The sequence below is a fragment of the Mizuhopecten yessoensis genome, unplaced genomic scaffold, assembly GCF_002113885.1.
Source record: "Mizuhopecten yessoensis strain PY_sf001 unplaced genomic scaffold, ASM211388v2 scaffold8123, whole genome shotgun sequence".
Classification (NCBI taxonomy): domain Eukaryota; kingdom Metazoa; phylum Mollusca; class Bivalvia; order Pectinida; family Pectinidae; genus Mizuhopecten; species Mizuhopecten yessoensis.
The window spans coordinates 2,707,740-2,720,053 of NW_018407390.1; the positions used below are offsets into that span (position 1 = coordinate 2,707,740).

The 12,314-nt window shown below is 36.3% G+C and overlaps 1 protein-coding gene across 1 annotated transcript in view; it reads right to left on the reverse strand.

Moving 5' to 3' along the window:
* Window positions 1-1,341: 1,341 nt before the first annotated feature.
* Window positions 1,342-12,314, reverse strand: part of LOC110455033 — a 33,318-nt gene continuing 22,345 nt past the window's right edge. Inside the window, exons 2-3 of the mRNA XM_021504923.1 lie at window positions 5,097-5,189; window positions 1,342-1,716 (exon numbers count right to left, since the gene is read on the reverse strand). Of these exons, the coding sequence (XP_021360598.1) occupies window positions 1,592-1,716; window positions 5,097-5,189 (218 nt within the window). The 3' untranslated portion in view covers window positions 1,342-1,591. The remainder of the gene's footprint in view (window positions 1,717-5,096; window positions 5,190-12,314) is intronic.

A 12,314-nucleotide genomic window follows, 5' to 3' on the forward strand; every position in this document is an offset into this window, starting at 1 on the left:
CAACAGAAGTTAAAACTATTATAAAACAGTTCGTATAGCACAAGTAGTAAAGTGTCTGTGCGTGACATGTCGATGACTTGTACGATATGCTCTCATTCACCTTTCTCAAATTTGTCAGTTAACGGCGCCAGAGTACACCGTACGAGTTATCGAAACATTACAGTAAAAACTGTAATTGTTGTGCTACATGTATATGGACACTTACAAAATTCATAACTACCACCCCTAAGGACATGTTTAGAAATAGAGAACTGAAAAGATACCATAATAAATGGAACGACATCAATGGACCAACACAAAAAAACCCAGAAGATGAAACAAAATTATGGGTAAAAAGAGAAACACAGGAGAAGGAAAGAGTGTAATGATGATATAAGATCTATTTTTGGTTGGTTTGCTGTTGCCCCGTTACAAACACCGATGCTATTTTATTTACTTTGCTCAAACGTTGCATGCATAAGAGTTTTGTAAATATTATTTGTATCTTTACATTTCTGCGATTCTCTGTCTATATGGGAAACGGGTTTTGTGAATGTTACTGAAACATTTACTAAATCGAGTGCGCCTGTACGTTTTTATCACTTCGTTTCGGTTTGATGTTTACGCGGCATTGATGATAGAGAATTCCCGATTCGTTCATAAGGATCACGAAGTCGACGTTAAATTTGAAAGCGTTGGAAGATCTCAAAACGGGAACAAACTCAATATTAAATCACAAAGAGTTCCGAAGAATCAATCCTATTCATCAACCTCACAACTCATAATCCAATACATATAACTCTTATGCAACTATACATATCTGTATAGCAATGTAAATTTTTTTCTGGTTAAAAAACGTGAAAAGCGGTAGAAAACGTAAATATAAGCATTTACTTTTTTGTATGGCATTTATGATATAAATGAATGACACACCTTTGCAAGCAAACAAATCATAATGCGCTAGCGTGCATTACGTTGCTTGCTAGCAAAGCTGTGCCATTCAAATAGACCATCAATGCCATACAAAAGCAGTTTAATGCTTAATCAATCTTCCATTCCCGATATCTGCCATTACGATATACAACATGAACAATCATTATTGCATACTTCCACAGTTTGAACTGCATACATTGTTTTTCTTTCGTATATTCACGTAATATTTATCACATGTTTTTTAACATAACATACGGCATACCATTTACTCGGATCGCCAGCTCACAATTAGTGATAAACTGTCTGCAACACTTGAGAGAAAAAAATGTTACATACTGAAATTGACATTATACTGAGAGACTATTTAATACCCTAAAGACAGATCTAGTTGAATCATCTCGGTGTGATATGGAGAATTAAAAAAACTCATTGGATGATAAAAACTGCATTTTATTGACGAAGCTCCAACAGTTATGCTCTAAATATATCCTTCTATTTTTTGTCGTTTTTTGCCCTCGAAGCATATCGTTTAAAACCAAAACTTCTCTTTCAAATATAGAGGATGCTTAAATAAAGATATCTCTGTACACTACACCGAAAAGTGTAGGTTGTGTGTAATTCATCGAAACAGCGTTACATGACAAAAGTCCTAGCTTTTACACCATCGTCACTTGGCACTTCATCTCTTGCCCCCTGCGCCGAATCGAAGGTATGACGATCTTCCTGAATGGCGAATTTCGTCACTTCCTACCATAGCTCGGAGTCGTGCGATCAGATCATTCAAACTGTATCGCTTGTTTTGGTCTGTAAATGGAGAAAATATGAGAATTAAGGTTGAGACGATTTAGAGGGCAATTCATTTATCATGGCATCACTTGTTGGAACGACAATATGATAAAACATGTTCTGGTTATAAAACACGTGTTTGGATCTATTTGTTTGGCCACTTTTTTATAATTATTACAAATGTAAAATAACTATGATTCTTTCTTTTTATTTCTTCCCCTTTTCATTATTTCCACCAAATGGTAACCGAACGTTTCCCTAGATACAATTCACCGGATACTTATGAAGCATCATTTCGTTTAACGATCGGACTTCAAGCGTACCCGACGCTCTTCTCTGTAGTGTCTCTCTAGGCTCTTATAGGACCTTAGCTGTTCCGATGTTGTTACATGTAAACCCCGAAAAAAAAACCAACGGCTCTCTTTTTCTCGTTTACATACATAACATTTTCTTATTTATTCATTCGGTACCATAAATAAATTAACTATTTTTTTCTGTTCTGTCTCCACTTCAGCTAAGGGTCACATGACTGTGTCCATTATGATATAACCACCAAGCGTAGGTTAAGGAGCTAGCGGCCTAAAAGCAGCAATCTTCAATGTCCCTTTAACAGAAGACACGGCCGAATCCCCTCGATTCTTCTTGGGTAGGTTTAAATAATGTTTTATTCAATAATCAGACATGGTTTTTATATACATGTGATTTTGGAGGGATTGGAAAACAAGACTAGAGCTAATATTAATTTCTTTTCCAAAAGGGGTGTATTTTAGTCGCCTCTTACGATACTATTCAGCGGAATAAAGAAGGCATATTCTTCTGAACCTGTACGGGTGTCGCTAAATATAAACACCATTGCATGTGTCACTAGTGCGTTGTAAGGACGTTTCAATATTTGATGAATAAAATATGCTGACCGTTTGACCGAATAAATATCAGTCATGCGAGACAAATATTTGATCGTAGTTAAAGTGATTGATAACTTGCTGGAAGCTCTAGCGCATCAATTAACATCGTCTTCTGTTCTACGTAAAAATATAATCAGACCTTTTATTTTATCAGCTCACATATAGCTACAGGGTGAAATATGTGTATCGCAGATATGAGGCTTGTTGGGTGAATTGATATTTTAGATGAAATCGGTAATAAAAGAAAAAGAACGCAGATAAGTGTGGATGGATTGTTTTGGTATTTGTTTATGTTTTGTATTGGACACTATTATGGAAACAGTTTAGATTTTAAAAATCTGCAGCAATTTATGTACATTAAGGACAACTTGTAACTAAGTGATAATGATTTGCAGACCACCTCAACTATCAAAGAGAAACTCGGAGAATTAAAACGAGTCTATTCACACCCGAGAGGGTCACTATAGGCGATTTCCAAACCTACGTCGATGGATAGTTAATTTACGCGATCTCATTATCCACGTCATTAGTCAAAGACGCTGCATTTTCCGATAGACTGCCGGCGATCAAACCCATTTATAGACTAGATATCGGTAGTTCAACAAGCAAATCACGGTTTTGTTACATGTGGAATATATACAGCACTGACAATTTGTGTCTAACGCGCCCCCGCACTAAAAAAATGAGGACCATAAGGGGACGGTTACATTATATTACTTTGATGCCGGTAGTATATCTATATAAACTATTTAAATTGAAAAGCGAAAAGAAGATGAAATATTCTATAGATGTATCAATTTCATTTCACTTTTTATAAAACGGGTAAAATGTTTTGTCTCTTCATGACATCGATATACCCAATCCCTTCGGTAGCCTCAATGCAAATAGAATAAAGATAACGTAGCAGGCCAGCGATCGAGTTTGGTACCTCTTTGAGCCATGGGCGATTATATTAAAGGGAGACAATTCTGACACTTATATCTTGCGTGTGCCTTTTGATTAGGAATGCTTTGACCACTGAACAATATTTTCCATCAAAGACTTATTGAATTTTCAAAGCGAGCTTTCATTTTTAGAAACATAAAACTGCACCACACTTATTAGATATAACATCGTTTACGGTGGTTATGGTAATTTACATGAACACGATTTAACGCATGTTTCACTAAAGTCTCCGATAAATTGACAATAATCATTGAACGTATTCCTATGTATAACTATGGTGGCATGATGCCATCAACTTACGAGTTACGTTTTGTCGAGGTGAATTTCACAACATATCGACAAAATCTTATATATCGACATAATCTCAGATTACGTGGACATATAACCGCATTTTCTTTATCTCATAGGTAGGTAACTCGGGTACTTCTTTATCGTGTTATTACTCGGGTGTAACACCGATTTACAACTGATGAATCTAGTCAGTACTGCTGATATGCGTGACCTAAACGTGACTTACTTGTGAGTAAAACGAGAAGTAAGTGTAGCTATTAGTACCTCACATAATAATGTCTTAACGAGAAGTTAGTGTAGCTATTAGTACCTCACATAATAATGTCTTAACGAAAAGTTAGTGTAGCTATTAGTACTTCACATAATAATGTCTTAACGAGAAGTAAGTGTAGCTATTAGTACTTCACATAATAATGTCTTAACGAGAAGTTAGTGTAGCTATTAGTACCTCACATAATAATGTCTTAACGAGAAGTTAGTGTAGCTATTAGTACTCCACATAATAATGTCTTAACAAGAAGTTAGTGTAGCTATTAGTACCTCACATAATAATGTCTTAACGAGAAGTTAGTGTAGCTATTAGTACTTCACATAATAATGTCTTAACGAGAATTTAGTGTAGCTATTAGTACTCCACATCATAATGTCTTAACGAGAAGTTAGTGTAGCTATTAGTACTCCACATAATAACGTCTTAACGAGAAGTTAGTGTAGCTATTAGTACTTCACATAATAACGTCTTAACGAAAAGTTAGTGTAACATAATAATATCTTAGTACGCGCATGGTTAGCTACCTTTGACCGATCTTGCATAAAAAAAAAATCAGAGGATGTCGATTTTTCTTCTGAGTTTGTACATATGTAATTATTTCAGAAATGTTGTAATATGTCGGCGTAACTGAAACCTGATTGCGACATATTAATAGAACATGTTTTATGTCGACATCTTCCCAAAAATATCTCACTATAGTACGTGAGCGTATATGTGGTACCATTTAATACTAATGAGTAACATAAAAACAATCCAACCTACTTGTAAGCTTAAGCTGACCAGATTAAGAACATCTAAGGAACCGCAATATACTGTATCAATGAAAGTTATGCAACTATTCATCAAATGTAACCAACATATATTCTTTTGTTGTCGTTTTCGAACTGATGAAATAATTTTTGTTTCAAATATATTGTTGCCTCCGAAAGATTTCTGCGTTAACCAACTCATAATATAACTATCCACACGAGATGTTATATACTTACATCCACGCTTTATGAGTTGTTGTAGAGGATGGTATGTCCGCGAAGACAGAGACAGGACGGGTGCTGCAAGGGACGCTCTTCTGTCAGATCGATCTGAAATATTAACATTCAATCATTAGATATAGATGTTTTTACATTGAGAAGAGTAAACGGCTATATATATATACAGAACAAGAGACCAATTATGGCTACATCGCTCACCCGGTATAAATCGTACTGTTATAACCTTAAACAAGGACCAATGTTAGACATGTAATTAAGCTACAGGCTTAATATCAATACATATTTTTCTTGTTCATTCAAAATAATCTGTTACAAGACTTAAACACATTTGACCCCTGTGAACTTAAAATTCAAACAAGGAATTTAGTTGAACTTCGTAGCCCTTCATCTAAGCACACCATTAGTCGGATATCATCACGCTGGTCTACAAGCTTGTTAAAGAAGAAGGAAGAAAACGTTGACGCTGGATGAACGGTGGACGGATGACGCTGGATGAACGGTGGACGGATGACGCTGGATGAACGGTGGACGGATGATGCTGGATGAACGGTGGACGGATGCCGCATCACAACAATATGCTCACTTGGCCCTCCATCCCTTAGGTGAGCTTATGAATGGTAACTTATATATACTAATGAATCCAAGTAATGTGATCAAATGCATGTTTAATGGTAAAATTACTTTTTGTGCATAGGTAAACTATCACATGGGTTAGATTACAATTAAATAGCTTAAACATATACCACATCTAATCGGAACTAAATGTGATATAAGGTCACAATAGGAACAAATGACATAAAAAAGAGAAATGAAAGGCGTTAATCGTCGACGGTTAAACAATGCGCTCTGAAAGTGTAATGTTCTCCTGTACCACGTATAGCACACGTCATTTCATCTTCCGTCAAATTCACGAGAAAAGCATAACTCCCAATTCATATAACAAATAGCAAACTAGATTGTAGTTATCATGCGTATGAACTATTGAATGACTATGGAAGTAAAGATACTAACACAATAATTCTATATAGTTCATCTGAAAAACATGGTGATTTTAAGCCAGTTGTGTTGCTTTGGTTGCAGTGCAGTAGTTTTGACATCTTACTTGCCGATTCAGAATAGGAGATAACACACAGACAGTTCCATTCGTCTCTTGCTGTTGCTGAATTATTTTCTGTACATCGATAGATAATTTAGTAATTAGTAGGTTAGTCTGTTGCCATTAAAGACATCTCTTGTTGCAAATACACATTTTGTAATATCTATGCAGGTTCGGGGATATAAACCTGTTTTTCTCCATTGCATGATCATATGAAGCGACTATCGTTTGACTTTCTGCTAAAAGAGTGACTTTTTTGCGTTGTGAGGTTTAGCAAACATTGGAGTAATGAAAACTGTCTGTCTCCACCATTGTTATAATAATTGATATTTTTCTTTTTTTTCCAATCTTATTTTATTCGTAAGAGTCCCCCTAGGTCCTCTTGTTAATCCACAGCCAGAATAATGTGTTCATGACATTTCATTGACACGTGACTTTAAAATGGCCCCGTCATCTATGGACACCGCCTACATATGACACTAAACCCTGAATATTCCCCGCGTCTCTCCGTGAATAGGAGGAAGTAATCTGTCTCGGTTCTACATTGTCAACCTTGTAATAAATACAATGATTTTAGGAGAGACGTTGTTTTTTTTTATTGAGAACGAAAGAATTTTATTACATTTCATCAGAACCCGTGTATCGCCGATACAATTCGTATATTTTCCTTTCCGAGTGACTTGGTGCTTGCAGTTTTATTGAGTGTGATCGCCGTTAAGGGTTCTTTTAAATTTCTACTCATAACATATCATAAAAAAAATGGAGAAAACGATCTGAAGAAATTAACCAGAAAGTTGAAACGATTTTTTTCAATCACAATTTCCGTTTGAAGTATTGTTTTTTTGTTCCTGATTTCTATTTCAAAAGTCACAGAGGAGATTAAACAGAAATGTCCCGTAAGGCCGTTATGTCCCTCACGTATCCACCAACAACAGACTAATGGCGAGATAAAAAGCTTTGCTAAGTGATTGTCTCAATACCGGGCCGCATACGCACACAACGTTGGAGTGTCGCTTACAGCAACAACGATGATGAGCGGTTTGCATACACTAAGTATATAACGAATTTGTCTGGTTGGAACGTCAGCGCTAGTGGTTTAACGCCTGTATACTGTCAATTGGCACCTTTGTGAGTGATAAACATTAAGGCAGTGTTTGCTGGAAGTAATGCAGTCATGGAATCACAACATTATGCGGGAACCAATACTTTTTAACAGGATTGCTCCTTTTTCAGAGGAAAGTCAAAATCGGAAATTACTACTGTCGCTTGTACTGGTACTTTATCGTCTGACAGAAAACCACAGAATTATAGTTGTGAAAAACCATCATTTATTTATTTTGTTAAGGTTTTAAATCCTCCGTACAGCTAAGGTCGTTTCAGAAGGACTATGTCCGCGATGGGGAAGCTACTCGGTGTTACCTTAAAGTGCCACTTCTGAGATATCCGCATCTGGACTTGATATCACGATAAATCACACCCGGTCACATTGATCTTACACCAATTATCAATCCTAGCGCCATCACTCTAAAAGTACTAATTTTAAGGGTTTTGTACTGGTGAGTTTTGTCTCTGTCATAGGACCCTATTTATAGCCTACCTTGCCTCCACACCAAAGCAAAGTATCGTCCAGAAAGACATTGGGACACAAAACAATGTTAGAAAGGAGGAAAACAAAAGTTAAGGTGAAATAATACTTAAAACGAAACTGCACAAAGATGAATACACAACAAACTAAAAATGTTCAAAAAGCGTCAAAGGTGCAAAATTGATCGAGAAATACATAATAATTGATTGTAAATAATCTACAAAGTGTTGGCCATGCAACTGTATCAAACAAGATTTTATACCCGATACATTTTGTCGTCCATTTATTAAATATTTAGGACACAAAACCATGATAAAAGGAGGTTAACAAAATTTAAGGCAAAGAAAGTTTAGGGATGACAATAAAAGAAGCACAAGTAAAGAGGGTAGGACAATGTATTACCCCAACTGCCGCACTTCGATGTGTTATTTACTGTACATTATTGTCGCCAATAGCATAAATCTAATTCTGGTAAAATAGGGAGAGATTGATTAAGTTGTTTGATATGCTGATATTTCAATTAGCGTTCTAAGAACACAGACACAGTGAAATACAGCAAAGTGCAATTGTGGTATACAAATGTACTGATTACGACACGTGCTTCTTTTGACGATTCCATGTATCGGAGTTTTGAATAACATTATTAATACATCAACACCTGCCTCAATAATAACATAAATATGCTACCTATTTTAAAACTTTATCACAATGTGAAAACTTTGTCCTGACCGAGTGGAAATTAAGTCAAACTGTTCTGATCAAATCTGCCGTTTTGAAACAAACGCATCGCAAATTTCCATGTGCCGTAAACAGAACATTTGTTTGTACAGTTTCTGTGTCATTAACATATGACTACAGACTCTAAATCAATCTTTACACCGATACAATCTAAAATACATCCCAGTTGTTGGGATTAATGCTGAGGTTGCTTTGCTTCCTTTACCTTTATTAATATATTTATCATATATTTTAGTTTAAGTTTGATTTTTTTTTTTTTACTTTTCGCGTCCCCCTTTACAGTTTGGTTTGAAAAGAAAAGACATAAATCGTCCATGGACAATGAAAAATGCAGAAATATAACAACACCGAAAAAACTTGTTTATCAGACATCTTTGTCACGACTACCATGTCACTTTCTCATTGATTTAACTAATATCTATACACTCCTGTTTATCACGCCCTATGTATCATGCATTAATGATCTTTTGTCTGCCGTTATAACATTTATATATCGGTAACGGCACACAGAAGTTCTGGATTTCTCTTCCAACTCTGGAATTAATGTTTTCTTCGGGATGCCTGTTTTCATGATGAGCCCTGTTTATTATACTGCAGATATAGACATTTTTCAGACACAAATATGCAATCATTAAATAAAATGTAAAACAAAACGTATTACTCGGTTCTCAATGACTATATCATTCAACTGAACTCTACAAATGTCCTAAGGTGACTACACGTTACCACTGTATAGCCTCATCTGTCTTTTCCAATATGTAGTGTTTTGCGATCCAGGTTTTAGCTGGTAGTTTATCACTCAGTCGACGATTGATTGGAGTCTTTGGTTAGTTGTTGTTGTTGTTTATTTGAAACATTGGGTTAACGTTATCTGAAGACATGGACCAATAACAGTTTATGCATTGATTTTTCATGTTGTAGACTGTCGTTGATAGCTGTAATTAATGATAACTGTATGTTAACGTGTGAATGTGTGTATGGTTAGCGCCTAGAGAGTGAGTGGTAATTAGGTATTATCAGTATCGTACGTCACTGAGTCAATTGTTTTAGTTGCAAAGGTATAGTGGGTGTTTAATCATTAACTAGCTATAAGCTGTACTTACTGTAAGTAAATATTATTAAAACATTTTCAACAACGGGGTAACCGGAGGTAGCTATAAAGTAATCATTGAATTACAATTAGCATGCGAGAGTAAATAAAATTCAAGTGATGCATTGGGCCAATGAGATCAGACCGTCTCTTCGTTGTCAACAATAACATAGTACATAACAAAAGATACCAGACAGAGAGTTCTGCACTAGGCGTATCAAATGATCAAGTAAAGTGGATCCAGCGGTCAATTATTTTCTACTTGATCAATTAGACTTAGACCGACCTTCAATTGAAATTGACATACCTAAGTTCCACCAAGAGCAATTCAGCAGCCCAATGTAAATTCAGTACCACTCATTAACGATGATCCTACACTATCGCGGTTCAAAGCAAGGGTTCTTTTGGGGAATACATCTCACAATTTCTATCACGTACGCTCTGATATACCGACAGCTCTGGACTGAGGAGAACGAAGCAGCAGTTATTGATGCTGGTAACACCTTCTTTCTGCTGTTTATGCAATAATGGCTCTAATTTAACAGTTGATTCAATTTGTCTCCCTTTATAGACAGCGGCATAATACGAGCTATTATAAGTTTGGACTCGCCGTCAGAGCTTCAAAGCATTAGAATTCATAACTTATCAAAATTATTTCTATTAATAACATTGCCTGCATATGAAAAGGACTTCAATGTTTTGTTGTCTCATCTTGACTATCCATTCATGTCGGAAATGGTAGAAATAAGAACTTAGATCGGTCCGCTAAACCAGCAATCAACCTCCAGCCGGACGACATCACAAGCATACTTTGATTTTAAATCTTTCTCAACTGTATGTATATATTTTGAAATTTGAATTATAAGGTTGTATTCTTTTTCTGAACGTCTATTCTTGGCCAAAAATGAATTAGTATTGCCATTGACTATGGGCTGTGAAACAATACATAAACAAAAGCAAAGCAAGCATAAATTAACGATTTAAACGGCAATGAATGCCAGAAAACTAAAAAAAATCATGAGATAAATACCATCACAATAACTGTAAGCTACGAGAATAATCAAAAGACTAGTGGAGTACAAATCATTAAGTGATCCTGATGACAAGGGAAATGAAAAAGATGGCAAGGATAAAAATATTATAGATAATCTATAATGTGAGCGTCACTAAACGCTGCGAGGGAACAGAACAATAAAGGGGGGGGGGGGGGGGGGAAACACAGTGATACAGGCCCAATCACATACACATGTTTGTATGGAAACATTTAATGGAGAGCTCACTGATTGCTCTAGCAAATGCAATCTTTCATGCAGAAAATAACAATTTATTGCGTAGTAAATGTATTGTACTTGCGTAGAAATAATTTTCTTTATTTTGACATAAAAAATCAGATACCAATATAATTCTGCTCCATATAGGAAATCTAAACATAACACAATGTGGATTGACAATACAAATATTTGATATCACACAAAAAATGAAAAATCCGCCTTCGAATCCAGATAATATAAGAAAATGGTCTTGAAAGATAACACACACACACAGAGGTGATTGCATTTTTAAAATTCGGTGTTAGACACGGTATCTGTTTCGTTCTTCGTCCTTCTTGGACTCGTTGGTGATGCTAGGGCCCAAAATATTGTCAACCATAATTGTCTTAACCACTGGTGGAAGAGAAGAGCGGGTGCGTGAATCCCCCTTATTAATGAATTTGAACATTGAGAGGAGTAACTTTTAATTCTGAATCAAATAATCTATAAATGGTTTAACATTGGAATTGAACAACTGTCCACTGAACCTGTGTAGCTATAGACAGGCAATCTACCACTGGACCAAACTTATAACTATGAAATTGAAATGAGAATAGGAACTAAAATATGTGATGATTGGATTTTATTATTTGTAACATTGTTCAACCATTGACTGATGACGCCCATATTTGAATGTGTACTTAGTAATGTGCAAAACAAGCATAATTGTGAAGTTTCATAAAACAGCTGTCAATAAATACAGTTGCTAGAGTGATAATAAGGAGCTGTGTGGTAAAACATATATTTTAAGCAACATTGAACGTTGACACTAATAGGTCGAGTAACGCTGTCGCTTGGGCGGTGATAAAGGCGTAAATCACTACGTAAGTACGGACAGAACGAGTAATGCTGTCGCTTGGGCGGTGATAAGGGCGTTACATACTACGTAAGTACGGACAGAACGAGTAACGCTGTCGCTTGGGCGGTGATAAAGGCGTAGCCTACTACGTAAGTACGGACAGAACGAGTAACGCTGTCACTTGGGCGGTGATAAGGGCGTTGCATACTACGTAAGTACGGACAGAACGAGTAATGCTGTCAGTTGGACGGTGATAAAGGCGTAACAGACTACGTAAGTACGGACAGAACGAGTAACGCTGTCACTTGGACGGTGATAAGGGCGTTACATAATACGTAAGCACGGACAGAACGAGTAACACTGTCACTTGGACGGTGATAAGGCGTTACATACTACGTAAGTACGGACAGAACGAGTAACGCTGTCACTTGGACGGTGATAAGGGCGTTACATACTACGTAAGTACGGACAGAGCGAGTAACGCTGTCACTTGGGCGGTGATTAAGGCGTTACATACTACGTAAGTACGGACAGAGCGAGAAACGCTGTCACTTGGGCGGTGATAAAGGCGTAACAGACTACGTAAGTACGGACAGA